The sequence below is a fragment of the Canis aureus genome, chromosome 6 (genome assembly GCF_053574225.1).
Source record: "Canis aureus isolate CA01 chromosome 6, VMU_Caureus_v.1.0, whole genome shotgun sequence".
Lineage (NCBI taxonomy): Eukaryota > Metazoa > Chordata > Mammalia > Carnivora > Canidae > Canis > Canis aureus.
Window position 1 is genome coordinate 53222637 of NC_135616.1, and position 15164 is coordinate 53237800.

The window sequence follows — 15164 nt, forward strand, 5'->3', positions numbered from 1 at the left end:
GGGAGAAACAGGCTCCATGCAGGAAGCCTGACACGGGACTTGATCCCAGGTCCCCAGGATCACACCCTGGGCTGGAGGCAGTGCTAAACCGCTGAGCCACCCGGGCTGCCCCCTTCTGTGAATTTTTATTCATGTTCTTTGCCCATCTTCTATTGGCCTACTGGTTTGTAAAACTACCTTTCACTGTTGGTAACGTATGAACCAGAAGCTTTCCTCTTCAGCAGTGACAGGTGAGCATGAGTGGCCACTTGGGCATGTCAGTACTTTCTAGACACATCCATTCCAGAGTGGAATCTCTGAAATATATGGTTACCATGACAAATGACAACATCTCATAAGATTCCTTTAGTTGATAGAGTGTTTTACCTTTGACTAAGAGATAAAGTACTTGAGTTTCTTTTCACTACTGTGCCTCATCGACAATTACAGAGAAGCTATACATAAGTAAGTACTATTTCTCCTATTAATCCTCCAAGCAATCAAAAGTCTGTCTTCTTTCTAAAGTGACTACTTTTCTTTGTTTTTATTGTTAAAAGAAAGAATTCTGCATGCATTAGGCTTTACCTCACCATATGCCCTCTTCTAAAGTTCTTACCAAATTTGCTGATTGGAAGAGTTCATCTTTGTTAATTGACCTCCTGACTTAATGTCTATCATCCTTTCCACCATCTGCCCATATCTATTTTCTTTTGCAGGCATTTGAGCACCTATGTTACCTAATGGTCATCTATCAGTTGACACTCACCAAAGTTTGGTCTCACCCCAAGCCCTCAAAGCCTAAGACTGAACTCTCCTCCATAAAACATTTCATATTCTTCAGTTAAGCTGAATCAAGGATTCAGGAAACAAATCCATCATGTGTCAAAAAGCATCAATAAAAAAATGCTAATCATTATTTATTAAAATAAACCATACACACATAGAAACACAGACAAAATTTATAACAAGGAGAAAATTCTAGATCTGTCCTAAAATTTATTCATGTTGTGTGTCTAATCCTGTGAGAATTTTAAGGAGCAAATTTTCGTTAAAGCTAAGTCTTTGGTAGGGTAGACCAGGAGTATTCACCTAGGAAAATACAAAATATTTGAAAATAACAATGAAAATACTCCATTAACAAAAAAAAAGAGCTAAGTAGTGAGCACATACATCATCTCTGGAATGAGGCTTTTGTTCACATGTTTGGATCCAGAGACACCTCCCTGGGAATGAATAATCTTTCATTCTTGTTCTGAACCAAGGATAAGATGGAAAGGCTGGACTAAAAGAGAGTCACAAAGATAAGCCATTGCTGCAGATGGGTTAGGATGGATGAGATAAATTCTGCAGTAGCTGTGAAGTCACCAGGGTCAAATAAACAGCTGGGGAAGAATAAGGCTAAAAGAGCAAATTTACACACACAATTTTGGGTCAGGAAGAAGATTCCTCCACATGAAAGGCCAGCAAACACTTCATCTGAGGATAGCTCATTCTATTCAATAATGAGTAATAATTAAAGAAGAATCAATAGAAGATGTAAACAAATATTTTACAAGATAACAGCAGGAAAATAATATAAAAATAAATGTCAAGTAATTTTAGAAAAATATTTTCACAGAACAGATGAAAAAGCCTTTATAATTTAATGAAATAATTTTATCTATAAATATGATCTCAAAATAGGAATATAATAATTTAGGGAACAATAGTGCAACTCATAAAAGAAGTGGATGGGAAAAAAATATTCTACAAAAACAAAGGGCATGCCAGAAATAGTACAAAAAAACATTGCTTAAAACACGATAAGGAGCATGAAGGACAAGATTGAGGTCTACTAGAAAGATTTTTAAAAAGAAATCAAAACTAAGTATAATTGGTATCACTAAAGAAGAGAACCAAAATAATAGAAGAAACTATTTAAATAAAAATTTTAATAAAACTTTCCATGATTGAAAAGAAGACTATGACCCTAGAGAAATTAACTCACAATCAACAGTGAGTTATATCCTAGTAAAATTACCAATTTTCAAAGATAAATAAAGAATTGGAAATCTGGGAAAAAAGAAAAATGTAGGCCTCTTTTTCAATCAGATTCAATTCACCTATTAAAGAGAAGAAACAATTCAACTCACTTTGGTCTTTCCATAGCACTTCTAGGTGACAGTGGAGCCATGCCTCTAAAATCATTGAGGAAGACATTTTGGCCTGAGAATTTATACCCAGCCAGATTTTAATTCAAATAAATGAATGTAAAAACATTTTTTAATGTGAGAGAACTCAAGGAATGTGGTTCCCTTCTTCAACAGACTTTAACCCAACTGATGATGAGGTGAATGGACAAGGCAGGGCAGTATGCAGTGAATCTAGCTCATGCAGGGCTAAGGCATAAAGGAAAGTGAAGATTATTATTTCAGAATTGAATGTAAATATTATAAATTTTGAAAATATAGAAATGATAGCATAACATAAAATATAGGACAAAATTTTTAAAGCAACACATAACAAAAATATTTATAACTCATAATGAAGATAAATAATTATAAACATCTACATAAGAAGAATTTTAAGATGTCCTCCCAATATTCCTGTATTTCAGTATCCGTGTCTTCAATAAATCCCTCCCTTTGAAGCTGTAAAGGTAAGGGAGGATGTGGGCTGTATCTCTAGCTGGGAGGATATGCCCATGTTCCATAATATGGCAAAAGGAATTTTACAGATGTAATGAAGGCTACTAGTAGCTGACTTTGAGTTAGTGTGGAACAGTGTAGCATCAAAACCATAAGGCAAAACTAAACTATAAGAAAGTTACTGGTTTATGTACTAATACAAAATACTCTTTTGCAGTATTAGTAGTAGAAGACTATAATTCACCTTTGTCAGCATGAAAACAAGAAAGAATTTGAGACATAGTAAAGACAAAGGTAAGTGTGTGTATGTGTTTGCATGTTGTGGAGAAAGATCCATTTATCAATCTCTAGCCATAAAAATAGAGAATATATCTTTTATCTCTAAAGCCCACATAAAGGACTATTCACAAAAGATAACCGCATTAGGCTAGAAATTTCTGTATAAGTTCCAAAATGTAGAAATAGCAAAAATATGCTCTGGTTACAAAGCAAAACATTAGAAAGTAATAATGAACTTATGAAACAACCCCAAAAAACCCTACCATTTTTCATCTAAACTATTCTATTTTAAACAATTATTGGGTCAAAGAGGAAATTGATACAGAAATTACAGTATTGATAATACAGCATCACAGGACCTAGACCATGCAGCCAAAACAGTGCACAGAAAAAGATCCATAAGGTTAAATATTTAGACTACCAGAAAGAATGAAAATATTTGAATCAAATATCCAAAACAGGAAGTTAGAAAAAAATAAACAACAACAAAAAAATGAATCCAAGGAAGGCAGTAAGAAAGAAGACATACATAAAGACAAAGCTGAATTTCTGATTTAATAAGGAAATAATGAGACTAATAAGTTCAAATTTTGATACTTTCTCATGATGAAAAAGACATTCACTTCTATGACAAGCTTTCCAAAAACCTATATTCCCAGTCTCATCATGAGGAAAACACCAGATAAACATAAATCAAGGGATAGTCTGCAAAATACCTAAGTACCCTTCAAAACTGTCAAGGTCATGAACAAGGGAAGATGGTGAAACACTTACAGATCAGTGGAAACTAGGAGGCCAAAGGGCCGAATGCAGTGTGGGATCCTGGCTTGTATCCTGAAACAGAAAAACCGGAGAAATCCAAATAAAATGTATAGTCCAGTGAATGCCAGAGTACTAGTATTTGTTTCTTAATTTTGCAGAAGCCCCATGGTTATGTAAGATGTTAACATTAGAGGAAGCTGTGTGAAGGGTATATGGGATCTCTGTGCTAGTTTTGCACATTTTCTTTAAATCTAAAATTATTCCCCGAAAATATTTTAAAGAACTTCAAAAGACCTAGCAAATCTAGGCAGAGCAATTAAAATGAAAGAAATACAAGTGATCATCAAAGGGCTAACTCCTCAGACAAACAAACAAAAGCTTTCTAGGTCCTAAAGTTTCTATAAAAGACTTTTACCAAACATTTCAGTAACTGATAACTCCAATCTTTGTATTTTTAAGATTTTATTTATTCTTTCATTCATTCATTCATTCATTCATTCATTCATTCATTCATTCATTTGAGAGAGAAAGACAGAGCATGAGCAGGATGGAGGGGGTGTGGTAGAGGGGAGAAGCAGAGCAGACTCCCCACTGACCGGAGAGTCCAACAGAGGGCTCGATCCCAGAACCCTGAGATAATGACCTCAGCTGAAGGCAGATGCCCAATTGGCATCCCCGATAACTCTAATCTAACTAATCACTCTAATAACATAGAGAGATTTTAAAAAGCACTCACATTCTTTCCCATGAAGTAAATAATTTAAAAATAAGATAATTTTTTCCTTTATAATTTTAGTATAGATATTTCTATTTTCTAAAAATACTGGGTGGTATATCCAGTAATGGCAAATAATGGTAGAAATCTGTCTCATTCTTGACTTCAATGAGAATACTTCTAGTTATTTCCTTATTACATTTGGTTCTAGCATTTGTATTTACATATCACATCAAAAAATTAACCACATAGTTACATTACTAAGAATTGTTATCAAGTATAACTTGGGGTGCCTCAGTGGCTCAATCATTTAAGCATCCGACTTCTGATTTCAGCTCAGATCATGATCTCCAGGTTGAGAGACTGAGCCTGGCTTCGGGCTCTGTGCTGAGCATGGAGCCTGCTTAAGATTCTTTCTCTCCTTCTTTAAAAAAAATAAAAAGAAAAGAAAAGAAAAGAATAGACTTAAAATTTTATCAGATATTTTTTGCCTCCACAAAAATAATCATGTAAATTTTCTCCTTTTTAAAGCAATTAACATTAATTGTATTATAGGTTCCCTTTTATTGAACCACCCCTATATTTTTGGAATAAATACCACTTGGCTATAGTTCATTATTTTTTTTTTAAGATTTTATTTGTTAGAGAAAGAGAGCACAGGAAGGGGGAGCAGTGGGAGTGGGAAGTGGGAGAAGGAAGCTCCCCACTAAGAAGGGAGCATGGCATGGGACTCCATCCCAGGACCACAGAATCATGACCTGAGCCAAAGACAGACACTTAAACCACTGAGCCACCCAGGGGACCAGTTTGTTATTCTTTTTATGTGGTTCTGTATTCTGTTTGCTAATCTTTTTGTTATGTTGTTCTATAGCATTCATTATGAATTTATCTAAAGTTTTACTGTACCTGTGTGTACACATACTATCCTTCTTAGGCTTTGCCATCAAAGTCATACTAACTTTAAATTTAGGGATTTGTCACAATAAGGTGATGGAAGATTAAGCTGATTCCCTTTTAACTAGTCTCCTTCTTCTCTCTGACTAGTAACTGGTCTCCAGACTCTGCAGTCCAGTGTGAAATGGCATCACATAGTAAGTGATATTCTGTAAGACATGATTGCAACTGAAATCTCTTGGGTTAAAAAAATAATAATTTGTTCATTGTCCCTACTATGGGGATATCATAATTAGTGTTTAAAATGTATGTTTGGGCAGCCCCGGTGGCTCAGTGGTTTAGAGCCGCCTTCAGCCTCAGGCGTGATCCTGGAGACCCAGGATAGAGTTCCGTGTCAGGTTCCCTTCATGGAGCCTGCTTCTCCCTCTGCCTGTGTCTCTGCCTCTCTCTCTCTCTCTCTCATGAATAAATAAATAAAATCTTTTTAAAAAATAAATAAATAAAAATAAAATGCATGTGTTTGGGACAAGGAAAAAAGGCAGTTTTATTAAAAACTGCTTTTGATTTTTTCTTCCCTGCAAAATCATATTCTTGCTCACCCTAATGTGTTCCTGGAAATGAGTTCAACATGAATTCAAAAGGATGAAGGTTTTGACCAACCATCCCACTGCTTCTCTCCACCTTCCCATCTTTTAACTGATCTGCTACAATAGACTCATATCCTTCCTTCCATCATCACTGTGGAAACCATTCCCTCCAAACTAGGTCAGAAGTAATGCCATGAGGAAACAGAAAAAGAAAAATGTTTTTCCCAATTCACAGCCACATCCCAGAGAAATAAAGATGAGACGATGAAGGGAGCTGTGAGAGAAGGAACCCCTTCCCCACTCCAATTATAGAGACTAACACATACATAGCATTTATAACATGTTAGGCATGCTCTAAGTGCTTTATTTATTTTTTCTTTTTTTCCTTTTTTTTTCTTTCTAAGTGCTTTATTTTTTTTTAAATATTTTTTCTTTATTTATTTATGATAGTCACAAACACACACAGAGAGAGAGAGAGAGAGAGAGGCAGAGGGAGAAGCAGGCTCCATGCACCGGGAGCCCGACGTGGGATTCGATCCCGGGTCTCCGGATCGCGCCCTGGGCCAAAGGCAGGCGCCAAACCGCTGCGCCACCCAGGGATCCCTTTTTTCTAAGTGCTTTAAATAAATAACTCATTCAATCACTAACCTCCATGGTAAGTACTACTGTTACCCCACTTGGCAATTGAAGAAACTAAGGGCAGGAAATGATCCGCCCATAGTCGTATAGCTACCAAATGGCAAAGCCAGGATACAGACTCATGGAATTGGGTTCTAGGGTGGCCAGCCTAAGTATCAAACTATACTGTATTACCCCTACAACCAAGAATTTTTCCTGCCCTGGGGATCAAGGAGAACCTTTGAATAAAATTATCAAGATTTTAAATAAATATATTCAGTATTAATAATTTGGTAAAGTTGTTCAAATAACCAAAAGAGATAGAAAACTCAGGGAATCAGACTTAGATACCAATAAGTGAGACCACTTTCTAGGAGGGAATCTAGGGTAAAGGATTGGCAGAGAAGAGAGGGATAGAGCACAGTGGCAGCAGTTACAGGAAAAATAGAACCATGGCACATTTATCAAAACTAAGAAATTAATAGTACAATTGTATTAACTAAACCATAGATTTCATTTGGATTGTGCCTGTTTTACCTGTTCCAGGATCCAATCCGGGATCCCACACTGCATTTGGCTATTAGGTCTCCTAGTTTCCCCTGATCTGTAACTGTTTCACCATCTTTCCTTGTTCATGATCTGACAGTTTTGAAGGGTACTGGTCAGGTATTTTATAAGAAGTCCATTGATTTGAATTTATTTGGTATTTTTCACATGATTACACTGGAAATATGGGTTTGGAGGGAAATATCACAGAGAGAAAGTGTCTGCATATTCCATCACTGGAATGATGTCCAGGAAACCAACAATTGTAGACTCAGGGGCTGGGAACTACGATATGGAAGGTGAGGCAAAACTTGGAGACTCTTCCCACTGTTTACCCTTTTGTACTATATATGTGCATATATTACTTTTTAAAATCTTTAAATAAATAGGATATCATGCTTTAAAATTTTATTCAAAGAGATACTTGCATAGATAATCTAAGTTTCATCAGTGGGTCAAATAATGTATTTGTCCCTAAATGTGAAATCCATTTCTTGCTCTTATACAGGGGTTCTTTACTATACATGTCTGTAAATGCTCCTCACTCGCAAATTCCCAATTTTATCTTAATTTTTACCTTCGTTTTCTCTTAGCTTTTATTTATTTTTATATCATTGGATATTTTTTCTTTATATCTAAGCCCCTTTATTTCCTTGTGCAGAGCTGGAATCTTAATTAATAAATTAGTGGAGGGGATCCCTGGGTGGCTCAGCAGTTTAGTGCCTGCCTTTGGCCCAGGGCGTGATCCTGGAGTCCCCGGATTGAGTCAGGCTCCCTGCATGGATCCTGCTTCTCCCTCTGCCTGTGTCTCTACCTCTCTCTCTCTCTGTGAATAAATAAATAAAATATTAAGAGAATAAATAAATAAATTACTGGAGAGCAAGATATTTTCCTATGTAAATTTGAAGCTTTTTTTTTCTTTTGCTAGTAGAGATTACAAAGTGGAGATCTTCTATCAGTCAGAGATGACCATGACAAATTTTGATGTACTGAGATATATACACTATTGGAGAAATAGAATAGTCCAAAGAGGATGATTGCCAACAGGATGATGAGGAGTTTTATTGAATATACGAAGTATATAGAAAATTTGGAAAGTCTAAAGAGTTAACTTGTGGTATTTCAATTAGTTTATTAGATCCACCAATTTGTCTCTGGAGTCATTGTAGGAAGTAACGAAGCAGCTGCAGAACCTGCAGAATAAGAACATGATTCTATGAAGGTTAAAATCACACTACAATTTTGGGTTTTAACTTGTTTTCAGAAGCAGGGTCTATATTTCTCTTAGCTCTGGAAAAGATCAAAGTTCAGAAACCAAATTATATTCAAGAGAATGACAGACTTGGGTTGGAAATAGTCAAATATAAAAAAAAAGAAGAAAAAGAGAAGAAAGAGAGAAAGGAAGGAAGGAAGGAAGGAAGGAAGGAAGGAAGGAAGGAAGGAAGGAAGGAAGAAAGAAAGAAAGAAAGAAAGAAAGAAAGAAAGAAAGAAAGAAAGAAAGAAAGAAAGAAAAAAAAAAGAAAGAAAAAAAGAAAGAAAAAAGAAAGAAAGAAAAAAGAAATAAAGGTTAGATGGCTCTTGGGATACAAAACAAACTTGCTTGATGTAGATGTCAGGGTGTGAGCCTAAGTTGAGTTCCCACTAGGATTCAAGCATGTCTGGACTACTACTCCCATTGAGGCAGAACAGAATGAAAAAGCCTGCAAGAAAAGAGCACATCTCAAATGAAGATTTTCAAAGTAGTGGCTCAAGAACAGGGGCTGGTGGAAGAGGGGAGGAGAGGCTCTCACTGAGGCAGTTGCTGAGTCCTAGGATGATGGGGCTGCTGTGAGAGAGAAAGGCAACAAGCAGCTGGAAAGAGTAAGAGTAAATAAGGTTGCCTGTGGCTCTTGCTGTAAAGCCAGAGCACCTTTTGTGGATCTCTCTTGATAATGGCTATCAGCAGCCATGGGACGCTATCAGCACTTACTAACAGCAGCACCAATGCCTTTGACAGATGGCAGCAACCACCTCAGCACAATCTTGTGGCTTCCACAGAGATGGGCAATGTCATCACAGCACAGCAGCAAAAGGGAGTTATCACACTTTTAAACTACTTAGACAGCTCAAATATAGAAAAGAAATCTTTCTATATCTAATTAGATAAACCTATCCAACTGTTTCTTTTTCAAAAATTTATCAGCGAATTTTACTATATTATATTCCCAGATCAACTTTGGAGTATCCTTGTGGAATTTCTCCCAGAATTTCTTTGGCATTTTAATTAGGATTGCACTAAATTTACAGATTAGTTTATAGAGAATTTACTTCTTTAAATTATTGTCACATCATCTGGCACATGTATTTTTTTTTCTTTCCACTTACTGGAATCTTCATGTAGACCTTATACATTTCTTGATCATTTATATAGGGGTATTTTATAGACTTTATGGTTACTGAGTGTAGAATATATATATGATTTATAAATTTTCTCTCAGCACACTTATCTTTTCCTTAACTGTATCTTTTGAAGAGCAAAAGGTTTTAGTATTAATCAAGTGTAATGTATAATTTTTTTTCTTCTGTTGACTGTGCTCTGCAGCCATATCTAAGAAAACTGCCTAAACTAAAAATGACAACAATTTTATCCTATCTTTTCTTCTGAAGTTTTTATAGTTTTGGCACTTACATTTAGGTCTATCATCCATCTTGATTTATTGTTGTGTAGGCATGAGATAATATAGATTTGTGTTTTTAAATATGAATATCCATTGTCCCACTCTTATTTTTAACATATAGTCTCATAGCATTGTTGCAAAACAATGTGACCTGCACAATTTCTATCTCTGAGATCTTAAGTTTCCTTTGTGAAGTGGATATATGATAAGTTTTAGAATTTCTTATGGTTTTCTGAAAGTAGAATACTCTCATTCTTAAAATACATGCAAAATAGATGGGTAAAAAAATTACCATCTTCAAAATAGCCGTCACCAATTATGACTCCAGCCATTTCTGTAGAATACAAATAATTTTCTCTAAAAAATATTTTGAAGGTATAATTTACAGGGTTTTTTTTCTGTTATCCAGTATTACCAATGAAAAACCTGATCATGATCTGATTCTCTAGTTTTTGTCATCTGTTTTCTCACTGGAAGCCTTGAAGGTTATCTTTATCTTGGGTAAATTGAAATTTCATAACAACTTGTATTTTGTATTCAAATATACTAGATAGTTATGTTTCAATCTAAAGACTCCAAGAAGTTATTTTGCATTACTGATTGAGCAATATTCTTTCTTATGTGTCCTGCATTCTTTCTTTCTGGAACTTCTATTAGTAACATACTAATTATAACATTTTAAGACATCCCAAGATCTCATGGCTTTAAATTTTTGGACTCTCCACTATCAGTTACACATGAAAACATACCGAGGAATCAATTTAGGACAGAACCAAAGTGTTTCTCCATATGAAAGGATTGAGGTGTGTGTATTAGTGAACTGGCACATCAGAATGCTAACTGACAAGACAATTTCAATAATGCTCTAGCACTGTTTGAGAAGAGATTAATGCCTTGGGTAGTCATATAATTCAAATGTAGTTCTGTGGTTCATTCTAACTGCTATCTTCAATTGTCCCTAGTAAGAGTAAAAAGAAATCTGGAAGTTTTTAAAATGTTTGCATATTAATTTAATCACTGAACCAACACACACTAGTTTTTCAGGTGTCACTGGACTACTTGTTGGAATATTTGTGTTTCTTCAGGGGTTAGATTTGCTATTACCACTTCCAACTTGACCAGATAACATTGAGTGATGAGTATAATAACACTTTTTCTGATCATTGAAGATTTATTAGATTAAAGAGGAAACTTTCCATATTGAATAGAAAAGCGGTTTGGTAATATGATCTATCTAGAAGTATCAGTGTTCATAGATTATATTAGTATAATCAAAGTGGAAAACATAAGGCATAAGAGATGGCAAATTAAAGTCATAGATGGACTAGGGAAAGTCAACTTGAAATTGTTCCAAAATAAGTGCCCGTTCCATAGCCCTTTCTAAAATGTGGGCATAAACAAAGTGTCTGCAATTACCAGATGACTAAATTTTATCAATTACTTGGAGTTAAAGTATTCTATTCCAATGGATATCACAGGAAACTTGTGAATAATTTTTATATTATTATGATAATCATTAATGACCAACCCAAGAGTCTAAACCAAGTTTAAACTAGGGATATGTTACAGAAAGGAGTCATAAGGAGCCTTCAAAAAATGAGAATAATCAGTGATATTCATCCTCTTGAACTGTTGGAGTTGATGTGAACATGATGGTTTTCATGATATGTTTCACTCAGTTTCTTTTTTTATATTACTAAGAATACTACCTATTACAAGTTCTGAGGGCTTAAAGATTATGTTAAAGAGATGAGAGGGAGAGAAAACAGTAAATTTTATCAGCAGAATTCTATCAGATATTGAGACAGATATGTGTGAACATAGGGCTTCACAATAGGCTGTCACCAGCAAGTTTTGGAATGCATGAATGAAGCAACATTGAGACTTGGACTTGAAACAGTATTTTTACTAACCAGTACCAAATAGATATTACTATTGTGCTATTGGACACATTAACTGGTTATGATGTCCATGTATACTTGAGCTTAAAAATAAAACTTCTTTCTTTGCTGACCCCAATCAAAGAAAGTGGAATTCCTCTCCATTTAGGAAGTCAGGGAAATTTGAGTCTCTGTGTTTGTAGAGGTCCTCTACTTTTACAGTCATGCTGTAACTTTTGAGTTATCAACAAGGCAATTCACCAGAAATGCTCACTGATCTGTTTAGGGTAGAGGAATCAAAGAAAGCACAGGGAACAGAAGTCCACCTGAGAAGAATGTTTAAAAGAAAGCTATGATGTCTCTAGGCATAGAAAGTCAAGGTCTTTTCAGTGAGTATTAATATTTTACACCAGAATCAGCCAAAAGTCAGGTACTGCACCAAGTACACATCGTTGTGAATGAAAATTAAGTGTTTTGCCACAATGCAACCTTGCTTTTTTCAGAGTCTCATGTGTTGACTTTGGTCTTGTAGAAAGGAAAAGTAAACCTTGGCTATGAATACCTTTTTCTTTGTCCATTTGTGTATAGATTCATTGGTGCCTGAAGATATCTGAGGACCCCAGATCCAAATGTGAGACCCAAACTCCATGCATCAGCATAGTGAACCTGCCTATCTGGGCAGCAACCTTGTACTGAACTTTTCCCACCTAAGTCATCAATGGCTTTCATGGCTCCAAGTCCAAAAGATATTTTTCTGTCGTCTTCTTGCAGGACCTTTAAGCAGCATTTGACACTGTTACCAGTCACTATGTGTCTCTTAAATCTCTATTTCCCCTTCCAATAGGTTAACCAATCCTATTCTGTTGCAGTCTCTTTTCTACTGGGTAACATTAGCCTTAATTGTTCTTGTCACAACCACTTTATCTTGTTCAATCAAGTCTACAAATCTGCCCTGTGATCTTGTCCCTCCTTTGGTTAAATGAGATGAGTGGTAAATCTTTAGGGCTCACAAAAGGACTTGTCCTGATTGGCCTCTCTGGCTCCACAACTTAACCACTGTCCTTACTCTCTTTGCTCTAGCCTTCTTTCATGTCTTCCTAATGCAGTTCTCAATTCTGGCTTCATATTAGAATTACATGTGGAGCTTTAAATACAAAACAAAACAAAAACTACTCTTAGGGCCATACCTCTAGAGATTTTGATTCCCTGGTGTGGGATGAGTTCTGGCATCTGTATTTTTAGATTTTCGAAGATATCCTAATTTTAAGGCTCAGCCAGGGTTGAGAACCACTTCTCTAATGCACCTTTTCTCAACTCAAGTTCTTAGCACATACTGTCCCCCTGTTTGAAAAACTCTTCCTCCACTCTCCCCACCCCCATAATCTCTAGGTTGAAATTAAAAGTTGTTTTTAAAGTGAAATTTCCTGGATATCCTTTGCTAGTTAGCTTCCCTTAATAATCCCTATGATTTGCCTTTTAGACATCACAATTTCTGTTATTTGTTTTAAGTTTGCTTTCCCATAAGATTAAAGGCAAAAATTATCTGTTTTTTCCCTGTTCTAGCTCCACTGACTAACATGTAATAAAAACTAAAAAAAAAATTAAAAACAAAAAAATCTGATGGTTAATTGAAAATGTCTGTGTCCTGGGAAATCAGCCTTGGTTAGATATTAAATAACTATTTAGTCCCCAATCTTTCCATAATAAGATTCTTGGCTGAGAAGGAAGATTTATAAGGATGGCAAGGACTTTTTGATGAGAAAGTGTATATTTGGGGTAACATCTTGAGCCTAGACCGTGTTTATCATAAGATCCTAATACATCTGGAGAATTGGTGTTGTAGGCCTTTCAGGAGTGTCTGAAAATGAGGGCCCCACATCTTCCTGGAAGCTTTCTAAGGAAAGAAAGTTGAGGCACAAAACTAGCTTAAAGAGAATGATCCATGAAGAAAGATTGGAGCAATTCTATATAGAGCCCATTAAACTTTTTCAAGGATTTCTCTCACTAATCTTCCTAGGAGTGTAAATCATAAACAAGTAAAAACTAAAAGAACCAGAATCCTGAGAAAGCACAGTGTGGTTACACTAGTTCTGATGGCTTCTGCAGTAGTGGAAAATAATTCAACAGGCTTTGGGAGTCAGGGATGAATTAGCTCTGGGTGTAGCCTTCAGCTCTCTTAATATTTGGCCTTGGCATGATTGGGGGAATGTGAGAACACCAGCAAAAATGTCACTACCTTCAGTAAAACACCAACACAAACAGGAGGCTGAAGGGGTAAGGGCATTGAATATTCATACCCTCAATTCAGATTCCTCATCTCTCTGCACTTTGGTGTTTCACTATTGTCAAAGAGAGGAGGATTCTAGTGAGCTAGAAATGAAGGAAAAGTTGCAGACTAACATAATAGTCTATAGGACCCTGTCCATGGTTCCGTTTGAGCATTCACAGGATTGTGGGAATTACTAGAAGGGAGTTCAAATTCCCTCAGAATAATGATTATTATGATAATACCATTTCCCCCCAGGCTAAGGTGGCATCAGAAACACATAATATATGTGATTTGAAACATCTGAGGTTTAAGGAACCTAGTCAAATAGGCATGACTCCAATTTTTCTGGCCAAGAATGACAACAGATATTGAACAAAAATGTCAATGATATAAGATATATATAAAAAGCAGATGGTCAGCTTAAAGAAGAAAGCCAAAATAATATATATGGAAGCTTAAGGCCCACCAGGCTGGTCCTAGAACCTAGTATTATGAAACATATTACAAAGTACATATTTCCAGGTTTTGACTATTTTATCATTTACTATGGGTTTCCAATGAAGAGCCATTGTGATTAAAGAGTAATTGAAAATGAGATGGAGGAGAACCTATCCATATAATAGAAGTTAAAGCCAGCGTAATAATCATTATTCCCCAGAGGAGATACTGAAAAATTTCTGAGAACCCTGATGAGCATGTTATGTACCCTGAACAATAACAAAAAACCTATTTGGGGAAAGCAGGTGAAATTCCTGGCCAATTCCTATAACTTTCTAGACTTACACCACTACAAAACCAGTTTATAGATGTTAGACAATCCTTATCACTTGCTGATGTACGCACTGGTTTTTGGCATTACATTAACATTAGTGGTACGATGGTACAGGCAAACCATGTCCAAAACAAAGAAGGGATGTGCTGTAAATTAGTTAGTCAACAAAAAATGGGATGCCAAAGTAATACGAGCAGAACAATAACCTGATGAAGGAGTTGTGATAACATTTTTGGCTCCATGAAAAAAAAATAGAAGCTAGCTAACAGATGGGAAGCAGAGGTCCGTGTTACTATAGATCTAGTAACTGACAATTTATTACTGTGAAGCAAGCTCCAGGATTGAGAGAAAATAGTTCACTTAAAAAGTGCTTCTCAATCCTGACTGTTCATCACAATCACCTGGAGGCCTTGGTTTTGTTTTGTTTTGTTTTTTTTTAATGTCTGGTCTTGAATCCAGACCTATTAATTCTCTGGAGATGTTGCTAAGGAATCAAAATCAATGTTTTTCAGCCCCTCTGCATACAGCCAGGGTTGGGACCCAGTGATTAGATTTGATATAACCCAAATTGATTTCCAA

General features: G+C 35.8%; 1 protein-coding gene across 8 annotated transcripts in view; it reads left to right on the plus strand.

The window, feature by feature from the left end:
• The first annotated feature begins 313 nt into the window (after window positions 1–313).
• Window positions 314–15164, plus strand: part of MROH9 (maestro heat like repeat family member 9) — a 98970-nt gene continuing 84119 nt past the window's right edge. For 5 of the 8 annotated variants that reach the window (XM_077901643.1, XM_077901648.1, XM_077901649.1 and 2 more), the window contains exons 1-3: window positions 314–444; window positions 2824–2900; window positions 5407–5453. In XM_077901643.1, the coding sequence (XP_077757769.1) occupies window positions 2861–2900; window positions 5407–5453 (87 nt within the window). In that variant the 5' untranslated portion in view covers window positions 314–444; window positions 2824–2860. The remainder of the gene's footprint in view (window positions 445–2823; window positions 2901–5406; window positions 5454–15164) is intronic. The other 3 variants (XM_077901645.1, XM_077901646.1, XM_077901647.1) reach the window with 3 other exon arrangements.